Below are 27755 nucleotides of genomic sequence, written 5' to 3' on the forward strand. Positions count from 1 at the left end.
TAAAAAATACATTAAAATTTTATCTAATGTGTTAAATATAAAATGTTAGACTTTAATTCAAATTAAGATTAAAATAATATTTAAATTTTTATTATTTTGAATACAAAAATTAATGAATTATGTCTTAAAAAATGAAAAAGATTTATAATAAGTTGTTAAAATTCATAAAATAATAACTAGATAAAAAAAGATAAGTATCTGCGAGTTTTAAAATTTTAATTTCACCATAACCGTCCAATTTTCCACCCACCGCTTAATCTCAGCCGACAATCTTGACTTTCCCTCTATATATACGGCATTTCGCCAAAAAAATTTCATTCGTTCTCTTTGGTGTTGTGGTCTCTGTTATTTTGGTATATGGATTTTGCCTTAGTTTTGTTTGTATTGCGCGGGTGATTCGGTTTTGTTGGTATTGTTTTGGTGATTGTTGTGCTTCTTTCTTACCAGTTTCCTTCTTGATCAAGTTTGTCTAGGGTTTTGGCGAATTATATGATGTTTGCGATGGATTGGTGTGGTTTTCTTGGATTTTCGGATTGCTAATTCAGAATAACCTAATTTCTTTTCCAATTTCCTTTCTATTATTTAGCTTCTCTGGTATTGATGACCGATTATTTTCTTATGCGTTTATTCGTGACTGGCTATTTGATGTCGGAGACTTATCAATTTGGTGTGTTATTTGTGTTTATTCCTATTTGGTGTGTTTATCCTGATTTCTCGATGAGTTTCCTTTCTATTACGTAATTTCTCTTGATTTGATCACCAAACGTCGGATTGAATTTTCAATTGTTTCTCTACGCAGCGTTGTTTGGATTATTTCCGTTTAGTGTTATCAGCATCTCATGGAGCATGTTATGAGCGACCGTGTCTCCCTTGGTTTTTTTAATTCTTAAATTGATCTAATTTTTTATAAACTGTGTCCTCTATTACCAGTTATAGTATTACCAGTTATAGTTTTCTTGAATTCTTGTTCTTTGCAGAGATGTGAGAGATGTGTGGGTTAGGATGTGCAAAACAGTGGCGGGAGATTCCTTGAACAGTGAAGCATTAGTTGTTCTTTTTACTCTTACATTAATTTTTTCTTTTGCATTAATTCTTGATTGGATGAACTTTCGGGTTTATTTTTATTTTTTTCTTCTTAGGCATAACCAAATTTATAATGGAAGGCCAAAGAATCTCCAATTTTAGGAGATGATCATGACCACTGGATGGAATAATGACATTTGTTCTTTTAGCAGTTTCTACTATGGTGATCTTTAGGGATAAATTGAAAAGGGTAACAAGTATAAGTAAATTTATTTTTTTCTTTGATTACACATTTGTTGGTTTCTTGACATTTTGTGAACCCTTTTTTCTTGCAGTGTGATTGGAGTAGTTTTGGGTCGGTATTCTATTTGAACTGGATTTTGTATTCTCAAATTTGCTTTGTGTTTCCACTTCTCGTCGGTCTAGTATGTTATTCCCACCGCTTCATACCAAGCTCTAACTTTATGCCTGGTGTTCTGTTGATATTTCCATATCAGGAATGGTTTAGACAAGTTCCTCCAATTTAATTGGATATATTTTTTCTTAACAATCCTTTTTGTAATGACTTCAATGTGCTGGGTATTAAACTTGAAATGTTTCCTCTACTATTATTTAACTTCGCTGGTATTGATAACCGAACATTTGGATTGAATTGTGATTTCTTTCGATGCAGCAGGTTTGTGTAACGACCTGTACCTCACTCGAGCATTCTGCAACTACGTCTGCATTGGTTTTTGAATTCTTGAATTTATTAATTCATTTTTATCTTTTCTTAAATTCTTGGTCTTTACGTGCAAGACAAGCAATGGATGTGGAAACTTTAGAAGGAGATCCTCTGAAGCTTTAGGTTATGTTACCCTTACATTTTCTGATGTGTTTATTTACATCGACGGATATTCATTTGAATTTGAATGCAGTTCTTCATTTGATTACGTCTAGGTGTGGAACTGTTTATGATCCTTTCTTGCGCGTCGAGAATCTAAGATTGGTTGAGGATTACAATCCCGAAGTGTTTACATCGACCAACGATTCAGGATAACCAGAGTTCTTTTTGAGTTTTCTTCTATTTGATTTTTCGGGATTTGATCACCTAATATGATCACTCAATTGTCATTTGTTTCTCTGCAGTGGTGTTTGGAGTATGTTTCATCATTTATCTCACAGCATTTTGAGGGATGACAATTCCTTTTGTTTTGAATTTTTCGTTGTTTCTCTATACTTCTGATCACTTAAATCTATCAAATCTAGCTTCTAGCTGTTTGATCTGTGTTTATTTTCATTCCTTTTCAGCACATTAACGGGTTGAGGATTAAATTGAAAAGGGTAACAAGTATAAGTAAATTTAATTTTTTCTTTGATTACACATTTTGTGAACCTTTTTTTTCTTGCAGTGTGATTGGAGTAGTTTTGGGTCGGTATTCTATTTGAACTGAATTTTGTATTCTCAAATTTGCTTTCTGATTCCACTTTTCGTCGGTCTAGTATGTTATTCCACTGCTTCATATCACAGGGAAGAAGCAGTGAGTCTGTGGTTGGTTGTTGATGTTGAAGCAGTGATTGTCTTGTTACATTATTTGGCGATCTCTACTAATGATTCTGAATCTTGGATTTGATTTTCTACTACTCACTGACCTCTATCTTGTTGCTGGTTATATTTCTCAATTTTAATCCCTTTCTGATTTTGTTAAATCTCAAACCAAGCTCTCTATTATGTAATTTTATGCCTGGTGTTCTCTTGTTATTTCCATATCAGGAATGGTTTAGACAACTTTGTCACTTTGGGATTTTGGAGTATTACTCTCGGTACTCTTTATTATGATCTATACAAGTTTTTCCAATTAATTGGATATATTTTTTCTTAACAATCCTTTTTTGGAATAGGATATGTTTTGAGTACTACGATCTTCAATGTGCTGGGGATTAAACGTGAAATGGCAACTGCACAAAATAACATAATTTCTTCTACGTGTTTCCTCTACTATTATTTAACTTCGCCGGTGTTGATAACCGAACGTTTGGATTGAATTGTGATTTCTTTCGCTGCAGCAGGTTTGTCTTAATCGAGCCTTCTGCGAATACGTCTGCATTGGTTTTTGTATTCTTGAATTTATTAATTCATTTTATCTTTTCTTAAATTCTTGGTCTTTACGTGCAAGACAAGCAATGGATGTGGAAACTTTAGAAGGAGATCCTATGAAGCTTTAGGTTTTATTACCCTTACATCTTCTGATGCGTTTATATTTACATTGACGGATATCCATTTGAATTTGAATACAGTTCTTCATTTGATTACGTCTAGGTGTTGAACTGTTTATGTGTAGGTGTTGAACTGTTTATGTTCATTCCTTTCTTGCTTGTCGAGAATCTAAGATTGGTGGAGGATTAAAATCCCGCAGTGTTTACATCGACCAACGATTCAGGATTACCTGAGTTCTTTTGAGTTTTCTTCTATTTTTGACTTTCGGGATTTTATAACCTAATATGATCACTCCTAATTGTTTTCTTGAATTGTTCGGCCTTACTGGGAACACAATCGTGACTGACTTGTGAGCTAGGATGTGGAAACTTTAGCCAGGGAATCTGTGAAGCTTTAGGTTTTGCTTTCTTTTCTATTATCATTTATTGTTTATGAATATCAGACTCTAACAATAAAAAGTCACCTTAATTGTCAGATTTGCTCTTCTTTCTCTTTGAAATGTCCTCTTGTATGAGACTTCATTTGCTGGATGAGCATTTATAAATTTAAATGCTTGATTTTTGCTCAATCTTAATCCCTTGCTGATTTTAAACAGAACTGCTTTCAGAATAAGAATTGTTTGAGCGCTATCATCTACATTGAAACGACAACTGCTCAAGATAACTTTAATTTCTTCTACTATTTAACTTCGCTGGACTTGATCAACGAACATTAGGATTGAATTGTGATTTGTTTCTCTGCAGAAGTGTTTATATTAGATTCGTGCAGTGTACCTGCATCTTATATAGTCTCTCGGATCCTGTGGAGCTTTAGGTTTTGTTACCCACACATTTCCTAATGTGTTTTATTTCTGGCATTTGATCACCTGACATAAGGATTTAACTGCCATTTGTTTCTTCAGAGGTGTTTCGGTATCTTTCGTTTCTACATTTCGTTGGTCTAGCATCAGTATATTTCTCCAGTAGTTCTGCTTGGCCTAGCATCAATATTTCACCAATAGTTCTGCTTGATTTGGGTCGCTCTCATTGAACTGAAGTCCATCAAATATAAAATGTTAGACATTGAGTTCAAATTAAGATTAGCATATCATGGAGCATGTTATGAGCGATCTTGTCTGCCTTGTTTTTTTAATTCTTAAATTTATATAATTTGTTCTAAACTTAGTCCTCTATTACCAGTTATAGTTTTCTTGAATTCTTGTTCTTTGTAGAGATGTGTGGGATAGGATGTGCAAAACAGTGGCAGGAGATTCCTTTAACAATGAAACATTAGTAGTTCTTTTTACTCTTACATTACTTTTTTTTTCTGTTGCATTAATTCTTGATTGGATGAACTTCTCGGTTTTATTTTTATTTTTTTCTTCTTAGGCATAACCAAATTTATAATGGAAGACCAAAGAATATCCAATTTTAGCAGATGATCATGACCACTGGATGACATTTGTTCTTGTATCAGTTTGCTCTATGGTGATCTTTAGGGTATCAATAAATTGAAAAGGGTAACAAGTATAGGTAAATTTAAGATTGTTTTTATTACGCATTTTGTTGGTTTCTTTAAGGTTTTTGTGAACCTTTTTTTCTTGCAGTGTTCGTTCGACTAGTTTTGGGTCTGTACTCTATTTTAGAATGGATTTTGGTGATCTTTAGGGTATGAATACTTGTTAACGGTAACAAGTATAGGTAAATATAAGATTTTTTTTATTATGCATTTGTTGGTTTCTTCTTGACAATTTTGTGAACCATTTTTTCTTGCAGTGTTCGTTCGACTAGTTTTGGGTCGGTATTCTATTTTAGAATGGATTTTGGTGATCTTTAGGTATGAATAAATTGAAAAGGGTAACAAATGTAGGTAAATTAACGATTTTTTTTTATTACGCATATTGTTGGTTTCTTGACGATTTTGTGAACCTTTTTTTCTTGCAGTGTTCGGTCGACTAGTTTTGGGTCAGTATTCTATTTTAGACTGGATTTTGTATGCTCAAATTTGCTTTCTGTTTCCACTTTTCCTCGGTCTAGTATGTTCTTCCCTCCCCTTCAGTGAGTGTGTGGTTGGTTGTTGATGCAGTAGGTGTCTTCTTACATGATTTGGTGATCTCCACTATTTATCCTGAATCTTGGATTTTAATTTGTACTACACACTGACCTCTATCTTATTGCTGGTTATATTTCTCAATTTTAATCCCTTGATGATTTGTTCAGTCTCAAAAAAAGCTCTATATTAGGTAAATTTTATGCCCGGTTCTATTGTGTGATCATTCTGAACTTTTTCTTCTGTGAGTTTTGTTTTTTCCTTATATCCGTATCAGGAATGGTTCCAATCTTCTGTGGAGTGGAGTAGTTTGAGCAACAATATTAGTTTGCAATTGGAGGATTACTCTCGGTACTTTTTAATATGATCTATACTAGTATTTCCAATTTAATTGGATATCTTTTTTCTTAACAGTGCTTTTGGAATATATGTTTGAGTACTACGATCTACATGAAGCTGGGTATTAACAATCATTTCTGGAATATATAGCATAATTTCTTCTAACTACTATCAGTTGCCTGCTCAAGATAAACTAATTTCCTCTACTATTATTTAACTTCGCTGGAGTTGGTAACCGAACATTTGGATTGAATTGTGTTTTCTTTCGCTGCAGCAGTTTTGTATTAATTTTGTGTACTGGGTGTGGAAATTTTAGAAGACAAGTTCCGAGAGTTATTGGCGTGGAAACTTTAGCAGGAGACCCTCTGAGCTCTAGGTTTTGTTACCATTACATTTTCTGATGCGTTTTTTTTTTGCAAGGATATCTATTTTGAATTTGCGCGTCGAAATAAGATTGTTCGAGTATTAAAATCCTAAATTTGTTTTTTTGGGATTTGATCACCTAACATACATGATCACTGAATTGTCATTTGTTCCACCATTTATCTCATCGAGCATGCTGAAAGATGACATCTCCTTTTGATGCTGTTTCCTTTTTGTTTTGAAGTTGTCTTATTGTTTCTATTCTTAGTCTTTTGATTAGTGAAATCTATCAAATCTAGCTGTTTGATCTGTGATTATGTTCATTCCTTTTCAGGTTAAAAAATAATTCTAATGTTGAGGGGTAATATAATTTTTTGGATGAGTTTCCTTTCTGTCATTTAATATCTTTGGACTGGATCATCAAATATAAGGATTCAATTGTGATTTGTTTTCCGCAGCAATGTTTGGTGGATTTGTTTCGTGTAACATTCCTCTCATCGAGGAAATCTTACAAGTGAAGACATCTCCCTCTGATTTTTCTACTTTGTAGTTTTCTTCAATTTTTGGGCCTTACGGGGAAGACAACCAACTGATATGTGAGCTAGGATGTGGAAGCCAGGGGATCTGTGATGCTTTAGGTTTTGTTACCCTTGCTTTTCTTATGTCTTAATCTTTGACTAGTTAAACTTATGATGCTTTAATTTAAAGTCTTGTGTGATTTAATTTTGTAAAAGGGAAAGAGAAGATATGAGGGAAACAAAATATCATGGCCATTACAGTTTTGTCTCGAAGCTATTTTTAATTTAGACCTGCCGTTTCTCGAAGCTATTTTTCTCATCGCAAAATTTAATCCTCTTACTTTGCTTTCTTTTGTATTTTCATTTATTGTTTATGAATATCAGACTATAACAATAGTAAGTCACCTTAATTGTCAGATTTGCCTCTCTGAATTGCTCAATCGTAATCCCTTGCTGTTTTTAAACAGCACTGTTTTGGAATAGGATTTGTTTGAGCGTGTTATCATCTACATGAAGCTGGAACGTGAAACGGCAACTGCTCAAGATAACCTTCTACGAGTTCGCCGGACTTGATCATCTAACATTAGGATTGTATTCCTCTCTATTATTATGTTTCTCTGCACTCGATCACCGAACATAAAGTTATAAATAATTTGCGCCTATTAACATTTATTTGTTTTTATTTCTTTTACCCTTTTGGGATCTTTTTTTTTTGTACTACAGTGATCCTCCTTTAAATTGACATAAAATGGTGGTTGAATATAGAAAGAAAAACTCTTGCTATGGATAGGTCTGCATCTTTGGAAGGTTAAATTTCTTATGCCGTATTCCAAATTCTATTAAAATTTCTCTCAATGTTAATTGATTTATCTTTAATGTATTTTTTGTTGCGTTTTCTTAAGTTGAGAAAATCTGCATAAAGAGAAAATAATGCCTTTCTTTCCCCTCCGAATTAGCAAACAAGTAAAGTGTGAAACTGTGTGACTAGATCAATGAGACTAGATCAATGAGTGATGTCGATTATGAGATTATCGATCATAAGCTCTTTAAATAGGATTAACCCATCTCTTATATTCTCACTTTTTAATGATGAGTAGTGAATAATTGCATTTCATCTGCCCTTAATAATCACCATAAGCATTCTCTTAAAATTAAGAGAATACTCCTGTGGTGATTCTTAAGGGAAGATGAAATGCAATTATTCCCTATTCATTAAAAATAGTGTTTTGTGAGCATCTGTTTTGAATCTAACATCTTTCCATACAAAGTTCTCGAATACTATTCTGACTCATTTAGTGAATCAAACCTCTTCTCGTCTTTTGGTTTGCAAAGAATGTCCTCACCAAGTCATGATAATACTGATCTTTCATTTTTTTTTAGACCTTTATCCTTAACACTTTTTTTGTAATGGGGAACCTTTCCTTGTAAACCATTCTACATTAATGAACTATCATTCCATTCATTTATGAATAAAGATTATATTTATAGATCATAAATCTAGCCTATTAACGATGGAGATATATTAGTAGTCGAAGTTTTTCTTTTGTTTTTAAACTCTATTCTCTTCAATCTTTGGTGTGATTAAGGAAAGACCATTGTAGCACGGTAATTTACATGTAATATTGATTTTCTTGTATGAAATAATGGATCATCAAGGTAAATAGGCAATTATTGATACTTTTATACAATTCCTTTTCAATTAACAGTTATCAATCATTAATTGATCATATTTTATTTCAAACTAATACCTACTAGGTCTTAATGAGAATTGATGAGTATATATCTATTGTTTGAGAAAGAGTTTCATTCCTTTTGCCTTTTTGTTATATTTTCTCTGTATTAGAATGGTCTCTCCTTATAAATCGTTTAAAAGAATGAAGAGAGTGGTGATTAAAAGTAAAGGAAAAACTTGTACTATTGATAAGTCTGCATCATTGGAAGGTTGTACATAAATGAAAGCACATGAACCACTCATTATCTTGATGTATAATGGTTTATAAGCAAATATTTCATATTCTAGAGATTTCTAAAGGATCAAGGTCTTAAAATCTTTGTGGAAATTGAAGACAAGTATTATCCTGGTTTGGTAAGGACATTCTTTACAAATCAAAAGGCGAGAAAACATATAATTCACTCGTTAGAATAATACTATAGAGCTTTGTGTGGGTAGATGTTGAATTTAAAATTGATGAGTAAAAATTCACTAAAAGAATTTTCAAATTTACTTTACATAATTGTTATGTAGATGAGCTACCTACGGATTATTATTTAAGAATAAAAATTTGTAAATAATTAGAGAATTTTTTTTATATATATGAGGTTAAATTTTGAGATGACATATTTACGAATTATAAGGTAAGAAAATGAGGGGGTTCTATTTCCAAAAGAAATCAGGAAGAGCAAGTGTAATATTTCCAAAAGAAATCAGGAAGAGCAAGTGTAATGTAAAATATAAATTAAAAGTACTTCCAATTTTTTTTTGTAAGTTATTGTGAGTTATTTTTTTTATTAATTTTTGTTGTTGTATTTGAATCTAGTCTTGTTATTAATTTAATTCAACAAATAAATGTTTGTTAATACAGTATTAATGTCTTTAAATATCAATACGTAATCTATTTTTAAGGGACATTACAACTTTCTAAACATAAACTAATAAGATTAAAAATTAAGTTTAATCTGAAATATTTTTAGATATATATTCGTAAGTAACAAATACATATTCATAGATAATTTATATAATATACATATTATATCACGATATAATATAGTAAGGTTAATAATATTGATAATAATTAGTCATATTATTATTAATAAAACTAATGTCAATAATAATATATATGAATATTATTAGTTACTTATAATAAAAATAATATTAATATTAATAAAAGTTAAGCTACTATAAAATATTGAAAACTAGTTATATATTATATATAAGTTTAACATAAAAAAGTTAATAAATTTGTTCCAAATCCATATTTGGATTGGATTTCTAATTCCTGACCACTTTTAGCTAAAATATTCATTAATAAATGTATACACACGCTCCTTAAAAAAGTTTTATTAATTTATTCTTCAAAGTAAAACTTGATCTATTTAAACACTTCATATATGTAACATAATTATATAAATTAAAATAAATTTTAAATATATCCTTAATTAAATCTCAATTATATATATATTGATTCACTTACTCTAAAATGATTTGACTTGACAAAATGGTAGGTCATAAGTTATCATATGTGACAGGGATGACCTATTTGACTTGCTAGCTCATTTAAGCCTTTCTTTGTAGATCGACCTGACCGTATTTTGTCACTAATAAGATAAATTTCACTTTAATTTCTCTCTATAGTCAATGTTATTAAATTTTTATTATAATATAAACATTTACTTAATACTCTCAAATAATACATACATGGACATAGGTATACCACCTTTCTTATATAAATATATTATTTATATATATGTACACATCATTATATAGTAAATTACAATAATAATATTCATCAAAGCACACAGCCAAACATGTTTACATAAAACGCATGTATATATAGAAATAAAAATAAAATTAGACAGCCCAAGTAAATATCTCTTCAATAGAGACCTCAAATGATAATTCCACTTAAACGAAAATAATTTCGTTAAGGAAAAAATATCACACGATGGATTTCACTTAGATGTATTTTTTCCTTTTGTTCATACAAACGAAAAAAAATAATAAATGTGTATATTGACGTGGAAAAGGAAAAAAACTAAAAGATGAAAATATATTAAAGATATTAATTTATGGTTAGAGTCCAATTCAGACAAGAAGGAAGATTAATTTCTATTTTTAATTGTCTATTTTATATTTTAATCCTCAAAAAATACAAAAAGAAAAAAATTAAGGTTTCGGACTATGACTACGGTGAATTGCGTCAAAATTGCAAAGACTCGTCAAAAAGGGAGAAAAAACAAATCCAACCATTGTCCAGCACGGATACCAATCCTCCACAGTTTAAAATAACTGTACCAGGCTGCATTTCAATCTTTCACCGTGCATTTTATTTTATTTTATTTTCTTATTAATATTAAGTTCAGCTAGAAGTGCAACCAACGGCTACGATTCACGCAGTTCAAAACTGAACTGCAGAAGATTCTGGTTCGAAGAAAAGTCTGTTTTTCTCTCATTTTAACTGTGACTATGCTACGGACTTTTTCACATTGTTTCTTCTTCTTCTTCTTCTCTCTCTTTCAGTTACGAGAGGAGCTTCGAGATCAGCGACGAACGCTAAATGGCCAAATCGAGCGCCGACGATGGCGAGCTCCGGCGAGCTTGCGACGCCGCAATTGAGGATCCGAAGCAGAAGATCGTGATGGCGCTTCGCGTCGCCAAGAGTCACGGCATCTTGGGAAAATCGTCCAAGCTCGGTCGCCAAATGGCCAAGCCTAGGGTTCTCGCTCTCTCCAGTTACCTTCCTCTAATTCCCTCTCTACAATTCTCAATTCCACTATTTCATGTACTCGCTACTTCGAGTTTGCTTACGCAAGATTCCACCGATGTTTTAGCTTTCAAGGAATCAAATTAACTACTCTGATGTGAACATTGATTTTTTTTTACTATAACTACACTTTGAAGCTTCAACACACTTTTCGCATTAGGTTTAGCTATGGTTTATGCAGTAATGCTTGATTAACTTCGTCTGCCTTTTGTGATATTTAGCTTGTTGGATCTTAAGGAGGGAGTGTTTGTGTGTGGTTTCTTCAGCGTGTGTTGTGTTTTAATTGTTTGTTGAACTCTACATTTGTGTAGTTGTTGGTGATGACGTGGTATTTGCTGCAGCGAAATCGAAGGGTCAGAGGACATCGGCTTTTCTTCGCGTATTGAAGTATTCTACGGGAGGGGTTCTTGAAGTAATTTGTTTTTCTTTTTCTTATTTTCATATGTTTGGATTTTAGCTCATGATCCAGCAATTATTATATAGTAATTCCTGACCACAATGGTCAAGTCAGTTTCAACATAACACATAATCGAGGTTTATTAACTCTTTCTCGTTACCTGAGAAGCTTGGCCATGTGCCCAATTTGAGATTGACTGAGACCAAGGTCGTCTGGTGATTCTGGACTATATAATAATTTCTTTGATTGAGAAAATATATGATTCCCCCTCCCCTTCAAATTGAATTCAGAGTAGCTAGAGATTCCCCTTTAGATGTTGTTTCTTGTCACGTGTTCTTTTTTTGGGTGGCATTTCTTCACCCTCCTGTCTAGCATTTTCAACTTTGTAAAACTGTTGTGCTTGCAGCCTGCAAAGCTATACAAGCTAAAGCACCTGTCAAAAGTGGAAGTTGTAGCAAATGATCCCAGTGGATGTACATTTACTCTGGTAAAGTTCCATAATGGATGAGATCTTTATGTTCTAGTTCTAAACATGTTGTTCTCAGTTTCAGACACAGAAGCTATGAGAAGCATCCTGCAATTCGCTGTTTTGGAGTTTATTTTTTTTATGTCTTCCCAATTATATGCTTGTTATGCTGATTCCTGTGTACCTTGCAGGGATTTGATAACCTTAGAAGCCAGAGTGTCGCTCCTCCTCAATGGTCCATGCGCAATATTGATGACAGGTTATATTTGAGAGAAATGTTAATCTATGTATGGACAGTTAGTTAGTGGTTGAGTTCTATGTGAGGGGATGCAAATTTTCTCACAGTGTCCACCACTTATCTTGTAGGAATCGCCTCCTTCTTTGCATCTTGAACATATGCAAAGATGTTTTGGGTCGCCTTCCAAAGGTTGTCGGTATAGATGTTGTGGAGATGGCTCTTTGGGCTAAGGTGCATATAATCTCTTAATTTTGGTGCTTCTTTACAATCAAGTAGCCCTAATTCTATTTTACTGAGCTGAATTCTTTTAACTTCTATTGCTTAATAAATAATGAATTTGTACTTGCTACCCTGTATGGAACGTGACATATCTCATCTGTGGGTATCAAGTCTATGACTTCAAGCTGGGGTGTTAATATGTTTGGAAGTTGAGTCGAGGGAGGGAAGGGGAGGGAATTATATCTCCGTCATGAAGTAAAAAAGAAGGGGAATTTCCTTTCCATTCAAAGTTAAACAGAGAAAAAGAGAGTTACTTCTCCTTGTTTAATTTGAATAAATAATTTTCCCTGTTTGCTTGCCAATTTGAGGGGAATGGGCCCACTAAGGGAATACATCTCATTCCCCCCTCTCCTTAAAAATCTCCCAGACAAGGATTAAAGTCAACATTTCCTTTTCCTTTTCTATCCTTCTTCCTTCCTAACTTCCCATCCAAACATAGTGTTGGATTGTCTCTGTGCGAATTTCTTATTCCATTATTCAGTTAGTTATTGATTGTAAGTTTTCTGCTCCAATTATTTATTTTCATAAACTGTGGAATAGGAAAATACACCCCCTGTTTCTGCTCAGAATAAAGTGCGAGATGGTGGTCCTGTTGCATCTGTTGTGAGGGAGACAGAATTGAAAGTTAACGTTGAAAAGGAACTTGTTTCCCAGGCAGAGGAAGAGGACATGGAAGCTCTTTTGGGAACGTAGGTGCTATTCTTCTTTGTCTTATTGAGGCTAGATATTCATGATAAGTAAGAATTTTCTTGAAATAATGGCCTGTGTTTTTGATAAATTGTGGAACCAGGTTCTTTAAATCCTAGGGTTACACTTGAGTCTCTGGGTCTTCCCTTACAAAACTGCTGGCCACATTTTATGATTCATATTGATACAGGAAATTCATAATTATTAGAAGGTGTTGTACATAATGATTGTAACATATTTGTCAAAGTTAAATGATACAGTTAGATTTGTATATAATTCAGTTTGACTAAATCATGTCTCAGGACTTATTTCACAGTGCAAGTTTGATCCAATAAATGGTTGAGTTTTTTAATTTTATTTTTATTTGTGCAGCTATGTCATGGGTATTGGTGAAGCAGAAGAATTTTCTGAAAGGTTGAAGAGGGAGCTCCAGGCTCTGGAAGCAGCAAATGTGCATTCTCTTTTAGAAAGTGAACCTTTGATGGATGAGGTATTACCGTTCTTAGTTTATGGCCTTTCATTGGAAGTTTTGGTTACCCCTAGTCTGACTTATTTGCAGCCTCTTTGGGTTGCCTTGAGAAGGTGTTAATCCAACATCAACTAGGGATGTGGTTTATTGAGTTTATAAAGCTTGGGCAATCATTCCCTTAGAAACCAGTTTTGTGGGGTTGAGTTGAGTTAGGTCTAATGCCATATTGGGCGACTTGCATTGTCATACTTTCTGGAACCATAGCCCTAGGTAGGCAGGGGTGTGTTGAAAACCCTCATTAGTTGCGGTATGGCCCAAGGCTCTTTGTGTTGCCTTAATTGCAACCTTGAAGGAAGTGTTCAGTCCCAAATCAACTAGAGTTGTAACTTAAATAGAGCTTATAAAGCTTGATCAATTCTTACTTTATTAAGTTGGTTTTATATAGTTGAATTAGGCTGTGAGCCAAAATTCTAAGATATTTCTTTGGTGGGTATTGCTGTTTTGTTTGCTATATATGTTCTTGTAGGCCTCTTGGTTCATATGTTTTATGGCGGCTTAACTTTCTCCCTTTGTTTTAAATGATAGACTGAACTAGGATTTTCTGTTGACTAAGCTATGATTTGATTATTTAAAATCCTGGACTCAATTTTTTTATGAAATCAATAAATTTCCCTGATTTTATGTCTTTTTGAAGTATATATTTTGTGCTGATACTTCAAGTTGTAACTGTATCTCACTATTTCATTTTTATAATTTTTAGAGTAATAGAGTTGCTATGCAAATCAATTTCACAAATCTCCATGTTCATTAGTTGTCTATAACTATATATAGAGGGAATATGATGTTTTAATGTACACATTCTGTATATCTTATATCACTCCTATAACTACCTATTATTTCTTTCCGACAATCTTATTTTTTATTTAGTCTTTGTTCTATCTCTTGCGTTACTTTCCAATAATAACCCCCACTTACTATTTATTAATTAATCTTCATTATTGCCCTTTTTATTTTTCATTTATTTTTTTATAAACACAGGCAAGGAGGGCCACTTTTTCCCTGGTTTATAACAAATTAATTTGCTTTTATAGATTGGCTCATGCTACTTGTGTGCCTTGTGCAGGTTATGCAAGGGCTTGAAGCTGCAACCAGTGTTGTGGAAGATATGGATGAATGGTTAAGCATATTCAATTTAAAACTCCGGCACATGAGGGAGGATATTGCATCGGTAAGGAATTCTACCCTTCAATTTAAGAATATGAATTTCCTAGATACAGTTTACTCTGTGGTTGTAATGGCACTGGAAACATGAATCATTTGTTTAGTTTTCCTTGTTCCTTTGGTAAGTCAAGGGGATTTATGTATCTATCCAATCCTCATAAGAGAAAAACTCCATCTCATTAGTTTCTAGCATTTATTATTTTTGGCTAAAAGACTGTTAATTAACTAATGATATTGATATTTTAGGGAAAAAAACTTAATGCATGAGACTACTACAACTTTAAAAATGCATGTCATATAGAATAACTTTTGTAATTGTCCAACGAGCTCCATCAGTAATTTTTCGTATAGAGGGATGGAGGAGCTTTATGCTTTGTTTGGATTATGAGTGAAATAGAGAGGAAAGAAATAGAAGAAAAATGAAGTGGAAAAAATGAGTTTTTTGGATGGATTAAAATAGGAAATTGGACGAGTGGAAATAAATAAAGGAGTATTATAATTTTTTTATATTAATTAAACAAATTAAAATTAACTTACGAATATAACTTTTTATTCAATTAGTTTTTCTTTAATATAATGAGACACTGTTTATTCCCTTCCATTTCATGCCTTCTTGTGAGGGAATTTTTTTTTGCAGGGAGTTCCCAAATTTAATTCTCCTACTCTTTAATTTCCAACCATCCAAACCATGGAAAATTATTTCATCTTCTCCATTTCCTTTACATTTATATCCTTGCTTCCTAAATACACCCGTCTAAACAAAGTGTTATTGTACTACCTCCTCCTGTATATACTCACTGTCTTCACTTTCCTAAGTTTTTTTATTTTCTAAAATTAGGCAAAAGAAAAAACAGTTTTTTTCCCCATTTCCTTTCCATTTATATCCTTGCTTCCTAAATACACCCATCTAAACAAAGTGTTATTTTACTACCTCCTCCTGTATATACTCACTGTCTTCTCTTTCCTAAGTTTTTTTATTTTCTAAAAATAGGAAAAAGAAAAAACAGTTCTTTTTTCCTTATAAAATGCTTGGTTCATGGCATGGTATCAAACTCTTGAAGGCCGAATGATCTAGAGTTTTATCCTTGTCACCCCATTCATGCAATAAGAGCTTTGTCTTCACCTAGTGTCTTAAGATTCTGGGGCAGATGGTTAATGTGCCAAACATCTTCCTTGTGTTTAAAATGATATTAATCTAATTTTGGATTTAATGTTTGGAAAGTTGGATTATGGTCACATTTATTTCTACAAAAGTGACCACTTTTGTGGTGCTTGAAAGTTGCTTTATGCAATTTTAGTATTGTTTGGTTTTCTAGGTTATCTAGGTGATATAATTTTTTATGTTAAAGTTCTTGAGAAGCACTGGTCTCTTGCTATACTGTGTCCTTATAACTTTTCTTATGTCCAGATAGAAACCCGCAATAACAATCTAGAAATGCAGTCAGTTAATAACAAATCTCTCATTGAAGAGCTTGATAAGCTTCTTGAGCGGTTGCGTGTCCCTTCTGAGGTATGCCTGTATCCTAATTTAAGCCAAATGAACTTGCTAGCTTGTATTTATTTTAATGAGTTTTTGTTGGGTGTAGTATGCTGCAAGTTTGACAGGAGGTTCATTTGATGAAGCTCGAATGCTTCAAAATGTTGAAGCATGTGAGTGGTTGACTAGTGCCTTACGTGGCCTTGAAGCACCTAATCTAGACCCTAGTTATGCAAATATGAGAGCTGTATGTTCGCTTCTTACTTCTCTCTTACAAATCATTTGGTAAAACAAATCAATCATGTCATAGCCATTTAGGAAACAAAATTATCCACTAGACAGAGGGCGTGCTGTATTTGTTGGGAAAGTATTAATGGAAATCTTTTCAAGGTGACTGATATGATTTTTCATTCCGTATTTCTACAATTTTGTTTGGCTGGGGGAATTCTAAGAGTGCTACGAATTTGGTATCACAAAGAATAACGACAATAATCTGGCTTTGGTTGATATCGCAAATATGTGTTCGACCTAAAAACCATCTGTTCTGATTCTATGTCTCCTTACAGGTTAAAGAAAAGCGTGCAGACCTTGAAAAGTTAAAATCTACTTTTGTCAGGAGAGCATCCGAATTCTTGAGAAATTATTTTGCTAGTTTGGTGGACTTCATGATAAGTGATAAAAGCTACTTTTCTCAGGTATTTTCTACAAATTTGTTATAGAATTGTTACCCTGGAAGTTTATTGGTGTCATTTTTTTCTGCTTGCTCTAAACAGCGAGGACAGTTAAAGAGGCCTGATCATGCTGACTTGCGGTACAAGTGCAGGACATATGCACGTCTTCTGCAACATTTGAAGGTTAACAAAATGCTTTCTGTTTTCATTTGTTCCCTATTTTCAAAGCTTTTGTAGAACTTTGATTCCCCTGTTCCTTATACAAATATTTGAAAATAGAAAACAAATAAAAAAATTGTGACATTTTTTGTTCAAAAAAGTAAAAGCAGAGAATCAAATTAGAAAACATTTTCTCAAATCGAACAGTGCCTATTATTCCTGCTTGAATTTGGTTTTGGATACATATATTTGTCCAGTGTTTTTTCTCTACCTAAATTATCTTTCTGGACACATGCAGAGTCTTGATAAGAATTGCTTGGGTCCACTGAGAAAAGCGTATTGCAGTTCTCTAAACTTGCTTCTTCGCAGGGAGGTTTGTTGCACATCATGCTGGTTTTTTTTTTGTTTCCTTATTATGATGCATTCCTTTATTTTTTGTAATGAAATGAAGCAAGGAGCATCATTATAAATGTGAAAAAAGTATTAATTAATATGATTTCTTAGCTAATCAATATATATAAAATAAATGAAAAATCAATCATTGGCTGGGAGGATTATAAAGTTCCTGGAGAGAATAGATCTCCCAATTTAAATTTTTCCTGTGACTATTTTCTGAGTGATTGAACATAAAAGTGTAACTTGTTCCAAATTAAGTTGTCAAGTTTGTGCTCTTTGGAATGTTTCATGTTTTAGACCATTTATTTTTAAGATTTGTCTTACTGAGCAAGTTTAGGTGGGCCACTTTTGGATTTGAACGTGATGGGAAATAGATTATTAGTTACGTACTGTGTTTCAGGTGGTGCATAGTTTTATCCTTAAGCCTCTGTGTGCATGTAACTTTTTGACCCTCAGATTCAATACTGTAGCCTGCTTAAACTCGGGCCTTATTATGTTAAACTTCGGGATTTTTGTTCTTACCTTGTTAGTATTGGAAGGAGCTAGGTTACCTGGATTGTTTGCTTTATGATTGACATAACTAGGAGTGAGCAAAAGGAACTTCTTACAGATTATGATAGATTATGTGTCAATATTTTAGAAAGAAGATTGTCTATATTATATCAGAATATGTTAGAGTACGTTAGATTATCTCTCACTTGGCTTCAATATTTCCTTATTATTATCTGGGGAATTTGTAGGGAGAATTGGAAAATAAATCACGATTTATTTCTTTATTTAATCTTATATTAGTATAAACTGAGGGTGGGTGATTTATGTTTTTTCATCATGTTGCAAGACTTCGTATCATATCAAGTCAATATCAATCTCAATATACTCATGCGCCCATATCTTCTCTCCCTTGTGTATAATCTCAACAACTATCTTTATAAAAAAGGTGTCAAACATCGAATAACTTTTATGCATCTATCATTTCTTAACTAGTTGAAGAGGGGATGTACTTTTCAACCTGGATTAATTTTATTGACACTTAGCAGATCCTTCACCACTAGTGCTGCATCATGAGTTTTTTCTATCTTCCTTTACTGGTGTTGTGATTGCAATTTGGTATTTGACCTGAAGTTGTGTTATAGTTAATATTAGAATTCGGGTCTTATATTCTGTTTTGGTTAAAGTGTGCTGTTGTAGGTCTCATTTTTTTTAATGGAACTTTACTAGAATAATGACCCTAGGAGTTTTGACATCTATCTTTAGGGAATTCAAATATAAATTAAATAACATTCTAATTTATTAAAAGAATTATCTATTATCATTTTTCTTTATAATTCACCAATTATAAAAATTACTGGTTCCAAAATCTCCTTATGTAAGGTTTAGGGAATAAAACCAACTTTGACTGATATTGTGTTTTATGCAATGGTAGGCCTAGTATTTGGAGTCTAAGGTTTCACACATTCTTTTGCAGGCCCGTGAGTTTGCCAATGAGCTTCGTGCTAGTACTAAAGCATCTAGAAATCCAACTGTTTGGCTCGAAGGTTCTGCAGGTTCTGGTCAGAATGTAAACGCTACTGACACTTCCACAGTCTCCGATGCTTATGCAAAGATGCTTACGATTTTTATCCCACTTCTGGTGGATGAGGTAATCTTCTGATATTCTTTCATTTTCTGCACAGATTTGTCTTAAATATTTCAAATGTATAATTCTTCATGGCATAAATTGCAGAGTTCTTTTTTTGCACACTTTATGTGCTTTGAAGTTCCTACACTTGTTCCTCCTGGAGGTGTTGTTAATGGAAACAAAACTGGGTATGATGATGATGATGATGATTTGGGAATTCTGGATATTGATGAGAATGACAGCAAATCTGGTACTCATGCCTGACTCACCACAAATAGTGTCATGTTCTATATTGTTTATCTATTAGTTGAGTATAGACCCGTGAATGCACATGTTTATATGATATATTTTTTTACATTTGTAGTTTTTTTAATGTGTTTTTCAGTAATATTTTTAAAAATTGTGGATGTTATTTTTTTTAAAAAAAATTGTTGTTTAGGTTTTTTTTTTCCAGATTTTAAAACTTATTATGAGTTGATGCAAATACCTGTACAAAATTATTTAATAAAAATGTTAAAATAATATTTAGTTATTGATGTGTGTGTGTAATAGAAATTTTATGAAGTCTTTTATAAATTACACCTTCAGATTCATATATATGTATATATATATATGTATGTATGTATGTATATAATCAATATTTATAAAAAGTCAGAATAGATTAGCCTTTTTACTTTACTTACTAAACATAATAATTCCCTTTTTCCATACTAGTTACATTTTAAAAATTCAGGAAACTGATAATTTGAGAATTAATATGGTGACATAAGGGGAAAGTGTCTACAATAATCATTATAACAGGAGTAATCAATCAAGTGTTTAATTAAATAGATCTTGTCTTGTAAATGTAACCGTTCACTTCAACTTTTCTTTTTTACATCTTCTACTTAAACTGTGAAATTAAAGGCCTTAATATGATACTATGATGTAGTTTAATATCGAACAAAGTAATGAAAATAAAATAAATAGGAATCAAAAGGCTTAAATAAGAACAGTCACCTATAGGTAAATTACTGCAATTAGAATTAAAATCACAATTTTGCTTGAACTTGTATACGAAATACAATTTATAATCATAATGATAATATTATTTTAATTTAATTGATAAATATAATTAGTATTGATTTAAAAAATCATTCTTTTTTTAGTATCATATATAATAAATTAATTAAATTTGTTATGTGTATGATATATATATATATATATATATATACATAATTATTTATTTATTAGCATATTGTGAATTATTTTAAATTTAAATATTGCTTTTAATCACTGTAGTTCATGAAAAATATTTTAAACTAATTAGAAAAGGGGCATACAGAGTAATATAAATTTATTGTTACTACTTTGAATATTAAAATAATTAATAAATAATTTGTTACTCAATATTAAAATTAAAAAAATTAATTTTCAATTATAATAAATCAGATTAATGTGAACTACTAAATTCTTCATTAAACAATTCTTACTAGAAGTATATAAATTAAAAGTTTCATTCAACTGATAATATTTTTTGAAGTCTCCTTTACTATATGTGTGAGTGTGTGGGTATTTATGTATGTATGTAGAAGGTAAAGATAGATGGTTCAGTTTACTTTCCCTTTGTATCTTTTTTCAGGAATTTCACCATATCTTCCATTTTGCAGGTAAAACTTCTGCCGAGCTTGAAGCTTTGAATAAATCACTTAAGGATTTACTTGATGGAATACAAGTATGCACAACATTGCCCTTTATATCTGAATTAACTTTTTGTGCTTCTGATATTTGTGAGATGAAGATATCTGAATCTAGCATAGTGGTGAGAGACACAATAAGATTTGTGTTTGTTAAGTCTTTTGGGTCAGAAAAAAGAAATTTGTTTAAGAAACAGATGGTACAAAAGTAGAGGACACAAGGGCTGTTAAAAAAATTCAACTGATACTGAATTGAATTGTTTCTAAATTAAACTGTTTGAACAAAATTGAACTATGATTTGTGATTGAAAAATATGTTTTAAAATAGATGTCTATTGATACTAGTTCAAAAAATTTAGATAGTTCAGTATCAATTCAGAGTAGTTTAGTTTAGTCCAATACACTCAAACTATAATGCAGTTCAATTTATCTAAACAGTTATACAGTTCAGATTCATACAAACACTTTTAGTAGTTTAGTTTTACAATAGTTCTGTCTAATTTTTACATTTTTCTCACCTCTAAGGATAAAACATCCTAATGAGAAACTTACAATCACCAGAGACAATGCAGTGAAATTGTTCTTTTGTAGCATGTCATTAATGTGGATCCCTGTTAAGGGCAGCAGTCTAGACAAAAGATTTGAACTCATTGGGAGATATGAATTTCCAGTTAGGTTTGTCCAAACAAAAACTGTTGCAAGACTGTCATGAACTGAAAATAACTACAAGAGGAAAACAACCAGAAACAATTTGATTGCCTTGAGTTAGCTTCTAGGGTTGACTTAGGCCTAGTCCATTTTTAATACTACCCAGATATCCTTTAAAAAATCAAAATTTGATACGAAAATTGCCACCCAAAGTGAGTTATAGGAGAAATTTAAAGGAGAATAAACCCTGTCCAGTAAACTTTGAAGGACTAAATACATAAAGAGACTTGCTGTCCCATGTCTCACTTCTTATTATAGTATGAATCAGACCTGCCACAACCTCAACTTTTATACCATAAACCTGAACTTTCTAAGAAATTGTTAGTTGTCAATGCCACATTATTGGACCCTAAATTACAGTGACATCCGATGCCTTTGAGGTCGCAAACAAACCTCCCAACTCAGAATTGGTCTATAGTTGATTTTTCCCCCTCTACCAAAGGAATCATGCTGCCACACATGGGAGAAAGTATAAAGGGATGTTAGAAAACAAGTCTGTGTAACAGTAACCTGACCTCCCAAAAATAAAGTGCACTCCTATAATCTTAAACCTTGGAAAATTTTCATACCATTGGTCCTAAAAGGATAAGGCACAGGGCCACCCAGGGGTGACTAGATATGACAGGTTAGTGAAGAGATTGACATCAAGTTCAAACAGTGAAAGGTGGTTTAAATATAACTATTCACATTAGACATTGGTGGACTTCAATTAGCATAATTAATCTCCAAGTCCAGAAATGATGATGTCAAAGAATCTTATAACAGTTAGAACATTGGCAGAGGAATCACCCTCTGGTTCCAATAGCACTGTGTTATCAGCAAATACGGGGTGCTAAAATCCCTTCCAGACCAACCATCAACCTCTTAATCAGTCCATTAGTTCTAGAAACGAAGTGGTTAAGAATATAAACCATAATAGTGAAGGTGATCCTGTCTTCAATGTTTCTTCATTCTCTCTGTAACTATTGTGTTCCACAAACCAAATCCAGGGTAAATTCAAGATAAATTGTTGAAGCCCAATGTGCCTTAATCCTCAACCTCTCCCCTTAGCAGCAGTGTGAACTTCATATATTTGTGTACTTCTGCTTAAGGTTTATAGAACGCAATAGTTCTAAGCAAAATGTCTGCACATAAGCATAAGAGTACCTAGGTGCTAGAATCCACCCACTCTGGTATACAAGAAAACATTTAATATGAAGCATAGGCCTTTAGAAGGCCAACATTATTGGATTTATGAGATGAATGTAATCTATTTTTGTTTTACAGACTAGGACTGAATACACTGTTTGTCATAATTGGTCAGGTTTTATTGAGTTGTTGGCAGTGGTTTAGTATGTTTAAAAATTCAGCTAATACAGACAAATAATCTTTTTTATGATTTCAGGAAGACTTTTATGCTGTTGTGGACTGGGCGTACAAGATTGATCCTCTACGCTGTATATCAATGCATGGAATAACAGAGCGCTATCTCTCTGGTCAGAAAGCTGATGCAGCAGGATTTGTACGTGATTTACTTCGTGACCTGGAGTCTCGGATATCTATGCAGTTCAACCGTGTAAGTGACTAGTACCATGAAGAAGACTATTTTTCCATTGCATTTTAAATTGAAATGCTAACCTGATTTATTTAATTGGAAATGTTTTTGCAGTTTGTTGATGAAGCTTGCCATCAAATTGAAAGAAATGAACGGAATGTTCGCCAAATGGGTGTTCTCTCCTACATTCCCAGGTGAAATGAATTTGTTTTTTTTATTTGTCCCCTCCTCCAAACTAATAAGAAGTTCATTTTGTAATGGTAGTAGTACAACACTTATCTGCTACCTTTTTAGCCAGTTATGCAAGGTTTGGAACATAGAAAGAGAGAAGTAGAATAGTATCTCTAATTGCATGAAAGGATCTTAACACCATAATTTGTCTCTATTAAAAATGTTACACTAAAATTGTTCTATTATGATCCCCTACATTTTGCAAACTGCACTGGGTTAGTTCATTTTGGGTTCCTGAAATTACACGAATTTTCAAATTCTTTGTTGAAAATTTACTTTCCAGGTTGAGTTTTTACACACACATTTGTGGTACAAGTTGAGGAAATATTATAATTGTTTACACTACTGAAATTGGTGTAAGATCAATCTGCTAATAAGTTACAATTCTGTAGACAGATTGGTTAAAATCATTTCAATGGATAATGATATTTATGAAATAATGGTTTTTGTTTTGGAAGCAATTATAAGTTACTTCTGCAATTGATTCTTTCTAGTATGCATTTATTTCAACTCTCAAGTCTCTGTGATTGATGCTAAATGTTTCGTTGACTGTTTTGCATAGATTTGCAACCCTTGCAACTCGGATGGAGCAGTACATCCAGGGTCAGTCTAGGGATTTGGTTGACCAAGCATATACAAAATTTGTAAGTGATTCGTTAAGAACTCTATCCAGTTTTATGTGTTTTTTATTTTTCTGACAAGTCAAGAACATGCTTTTAGAAAGTAATGAGATTAAAATAAGAGAAAAGGGGTAGACTTTATAGATTTTAATTATCAGGTTCTTGGATCAAATAGAGCATATTTCCAATTTTTATTTACTGTAAGAAATGAGTATCAGTAAATAGGAATAAGTACAACTAATGTAAATAGATTATAGAGGATATTTAGTGGAACTGTACTAGCAACATTGTTCTTGTCATGAAGATATGGTGTAGCATAGCATCTCCACGCCATCTTGTAGAATGGAGATATTCTATAATAGAGTTCTTGCTAAGTTTTCTTTATCTTGAATTATTAATTTTGTTGGTTTACTAATTACACTTTTTTGTCTGTAGCTCACATAGGAGGAAATTAGTCCTTAATATTTTTGTTTTCAATTTACTACATAACCGTTACCATAACATTGCCGTTGGGAATGTTGCTTGACAGGTTAGCATAATGTTTGCAACTTTAGAAAAAATTGCACAAACAGAACCGAAGCATGCAGATATTTTTCTTTTTGAGAACTATGCTGCCTTTCAGAATAGGTAATTCCTCTGCCAAGAGGCTATTTAATTTGACTCGGTTGATTTTGCAAGGAAAGACATTTTCCATTTTTCAATTATTTTGTTCTTTTTACTCAGTTTGTATGACCTCGCCAACATTGTGCCCACTTTGGCCAAGTTTTATCATCAGGCCAGTGAAGCCTATGAGCAAGCTTGTACACGTCATATTAGCATGATAATCTACTATGTGAGTATAATCTATTTTCAATTTTTGTGTCAACACACATGAATTGGTATCCTTGGGGCCCCGCTGATTATCCCTTATTTTGCATTGGAAAGCAATTTGAACGCCTTTTCCAGTTTGCTCGAAGGATTGAGGACTTGATGTTCACTGTTCCACCTGAAGAGGTTTGTGTGTATAGTGCTACATTTTTATCCTTCATAGATTCCAGGGTACTACTTCCTGCTATACTGCATCTTGTCATGTGTAGAAATTCTATTTATCGAACTAACTGTTTGCAATGTTTCTCACTTTCTCAAATAATGAGGTTTTAGATATATAGACGGAGGAAGAAAAACAAGAGAGAATGAATCACTAAATTGATTAAGAAATATGATAATCAACCCAAAGCATTTTGATGAATATAACCTTATGTGGTTGCTTTCCCTAACCTGCAAAACTAAATCCCAATCACCCTACGCAGCAAAACCAAGTGGTTGTTGCTCCGGATATTCTTTATTCAGATCTTAATGAAGAAAAACATTTTAACAATAATTAATATAATGGTCAATGACCTATTGGCTGCGTAGAGAGAAATAAACAAGCAATTTTAGCTACCAGAGAAAAGGTATTGTTACTTTAAGACCTTAGGTGTACTGCTTAGCAACTAAGTGATTTTAAGTTAATTTTACCATATGGGTCAACCCTCACACGTTCACCCAGCGATAGAGAAACTAAGTCATCTGTCACTGTGTTTATGGGCGAGAAACTAAGTCACCTTGTAGATTTGAGTACCCTTTCAGTGAGTGAGAGGGAGTTCATGCAGGTCCATAGAAGGTCAAGTCACTTGATAAAGGAGGACACATGATAGGGGTACTGTTCTATTTTAGGAAATGAGATAACTAGACTAAGCTACTAAATAATGGTAAATTTATTCTTCTCTGCCTTGTATTTTTTCATCACAGGAATTTTTAACGAAGTACAACAGCCAATAATTGGCAATCTACACTTCCAGGAATCTAGCAAAATATAAAAATGTAAAATAAGCGCTACTAGCAGTTATAACCAATTTTCCCAAGTCTTCTAGAATCGACTGTGTGATCAACTTTTAATTCAAACGACATGACAAAGTCCTATAGGTTTCTGGGCTGAGTGTATTATTACTGACTAGGGGTCACTAATGTGGATTTGGCGAGTTGCATCCAATAAGGCTGTTGAACTGGGGATGGTTTTCACAAGGAAGCAAAGATGGACCAAGTGACTAAAATAGGGAATAGGTAAAACCTCGTAGACTTCTCTTAACACTTGGTTCAACTAAAGAGGTGTAATACGGTGGCTCTTCAAAAAAGGTAACTTCAGCAGATGAATACCAAAGAGTGATAGAAGTAGACCCAGACTATGTTCAGATGAATTAACTTCGTGTGGTTGAAGCTACTTCATTGACTGAGCACCGGCATCTAAGGACGACTACTGACGAATTTTGCGAGCTTGAAGAATTGTGTTTGCTGATGCATCTTTTAACATTGTCTTTTCTTGTCTATGTTTTCCTGGATGCATGAAACTGTGAATTAATTAGTTAGACAAATTTCACATTAAATTTGACTTTCAACATTCACAGAGTTCTATTCTTTTGCATAAATTTCAGATTCCTTTTCAACTTGGACTGTCAAAACTGGATCTTCGGAAGATGTTAAAATCCAGTTTATCTGGGGTACGGTGATTCTGATTTTCTTGGAAGATCTCTTCTCACTTTGTATGTCTGCCTTTGAACTTATGTATTTGCTCCTCTACTTAGGTTGACAAGTCCATTGCTACGATGTATAAGAAACTGCAAAAGAACTTGACTTCAGAGGAACTATTACCCTCTTTATGGGACAAATGCAAGGTAAGATGTACTAAATGAAGGCTTTTCCACTAAATATTTGCCAACAGTCGTCAGTGAGTGTCTAACAAGTGTTTCGCCAGTTTGGTTGATAGCAAGTGCAATTTTGCAGACATTAAGATAAATTTTGATGTTGTGTGATCATTTTTTCCACCTTCACGCAATTATGTATTTTCAATACAGGTTTGTGATTGTAAAACTAAGTAGAAAATACGTGCTAATTAATCGTATTTATTTTTTGTAAATTTTGCAGAAGGAGTTTCTTGATAAGTACGAAGGTTTTGCCCAACTTGTGGCTAAGATTTACCCTACGGAGTCAATCCCATCAGTTGCAGAGATGAGAGACCTTTTAGCTTCCATGTAGAGGTTTATGTATGTAAATATTTGTCTTTCTTTTCATTTTATGTAAGGTATGATCTTTCTTCTCTCTATTTAATTTTATTTATTCAATAAAGTGTATCTTTGTAGTTTTGACTATTTGAAACAAGCACTTTAACGTTTCTTCTAAGGAATGTGATGAACCAGTATCTTGCTTATGTATCCCCTTAACATTTCCAAAAAGTAATTATTTTTTTAGAGCTTTATCAGAAAGTCAGTACCCAAGTACGACTTGTATGATAATTTCGTACATAAATTTATTTCAAATATTGGTAGATATAGGTATCAATTATGGCCTAGAATAACATATAAAATAGATATAGCTGTCAATTATACTCTCTCTCTCTCTCTCTCTCTCTCTCTCTATATATATATATATATATATATATATATATATATAAGTGTCAATTTTGAGTTAGAATAATTATTGTTGTGGAGCCTTTTATGTGTCATTGAAGATGTTTTATGTGTAGTTGTTATCAAAATCCACTCAATAAATGAGAACAAAATTTAGCACATATTTGCCCTAAAATGTTTTTAACTCCTTAGTTTCTGAACTCTTCTTTATGTATACTTTTAAACTCACCAATCCAATATTTCTTTCTTAGCACTCTTACTACGATTTATTAGAGATAAAAAAGATGAATACAACCCATAAATTTGGTAAAGTAAGTTTGGTGAATAATTCTAAATAGTCACTAAAATAGATTGATTAGATTAAAAAAATCTTATGAATTGAAGTTAAATATCTAACACACAAAACCTATTTAAATTCGGTTTAAATGAAATTAGATAGAATTAACCCGTAAACTTATGTGTTTCTAAAAATAATAATTATACTTTAAAAAATAAAAAATATTATTTTAATAAATATATATGTATTAAAATTCATAT

The 27755-nt window shown here is 32.6% G+C and overlaps 1 protein-coding gene and 1 long non-coding RNA gene across 14 annotated transcripts; both read left to right on the top strand.

The window, feature by feature from the left end:
* The first annotated feature begins 316 nt into the window (after nt 1-316).
* LOC137816451 (uncharacterized) lies at nt 317-7140 on the top strand. Of its 12 annotated transcripts, XR_011081814.1 has the most exons (4): nt 332-353; nt 800-873; nt 978-1047; nt 1140-7140. It is a non-coding gene; the product is annotated as an uncharacterized lncRNA (long non-coding RNA). The 12 variants fall into 12 exon arrangements; XR_011081808.1 differs by having other exon boundaries at nt 317-1047; nt 1140-1273; nt 1359-7140; XR_011081806.1 differs by having other exon boundaries at nt 317-353; nt 800-1273; nt 1359-7140.
* A 3501-nt stretch (nt 7141-10641) lies between these two features.
* LOC137816452 (exocyst complex component SEC3A) lies at nt 10642-27023 on the top strand. Of its 2 annotated transcripts, none has more exons than XM_068619589.1 (25): nt 10642-10917; nt 11261-11361; nt 11753-11833; nt 12004-12071; nt 12179-12281; nt 12870-13018; nt 13389-13506; nt 14609-14713; nt 16115-16216; nt 16293-16430; nt 16750-16878; nt 16957-17037; nt 17312-17386; nt 18875-19048; nt 19133-19277; nt 20677-20741; nt 22796-22966; nt 23060-23139; nt 23739-23820; nt 24326-24423; nt 24520-24628; nt 24721-24789; nt 26247-26312; nt 26397-26486; nt 26737-27023. In XM_068619589.1, exons 1-25 carry the CDS (start codon nt 10743-10745, stop codon nt 26845-26847), a joined length of 2685 nt encoding a protein of 894 aa, XP_068475690.1. In that variant the 5' UTR covers nt 10642-10742; the 3' UTR covers nt 26848-27023. The 2 variants fall into 2 exon arrangements, with proteins under 2 accessions (XP_068475690.1, XP_068475691.1); XM_068619590.1 differs by having other exon boundaries at nt 10647-10917; nt 11291-11361.
* Nucleotides 27024-27755: the final 732 nt, after the last annotated feature.

Source organism: Phaseolus vulgaris, chromosome 1 (assembly GCF_000499845.2).
Source record: "Phaseolus vulgaris cultivar G19833 chromosome 1, P. vulgaris v2.0, whole genome shotgun sequence".
Taxonomy (NCBI): domain Eukaryota; kingdom Viridiplantae; phylum Streptophyta; class Magnoliopsida; order Fabales; family Fabaceae; genus Phaseolus; species Phaseolus vulgaris.

What these genes read in the sequence shown, in the direction of transcription:
- LOC137816452 (XM_068619589.1), top strand. Translation starts at nt 10,743, where the DNA reads ATGGCCAAATCGAGCGCCGACGATGGCGAGCTCCGGCGAGCTTGCGAC. An exon ending in ATTTACTTGATGGAATACAA is followed by an intron (nt 20,742 to 22,795) that starts GTATGCACAACA and finishes TTATGATTTCAG; the next exon opens with GAAGACTTTTATGCTGTTGT. An exon ending in GTTCTCTCCTACATTCCCAG is followed by an intron (nt 23,140 to 23,738) that starts GTGAAATGAATT and finishes TGTTTTGCATAG; the next exon opens with ATTTGCAACCCTTGCAACTC.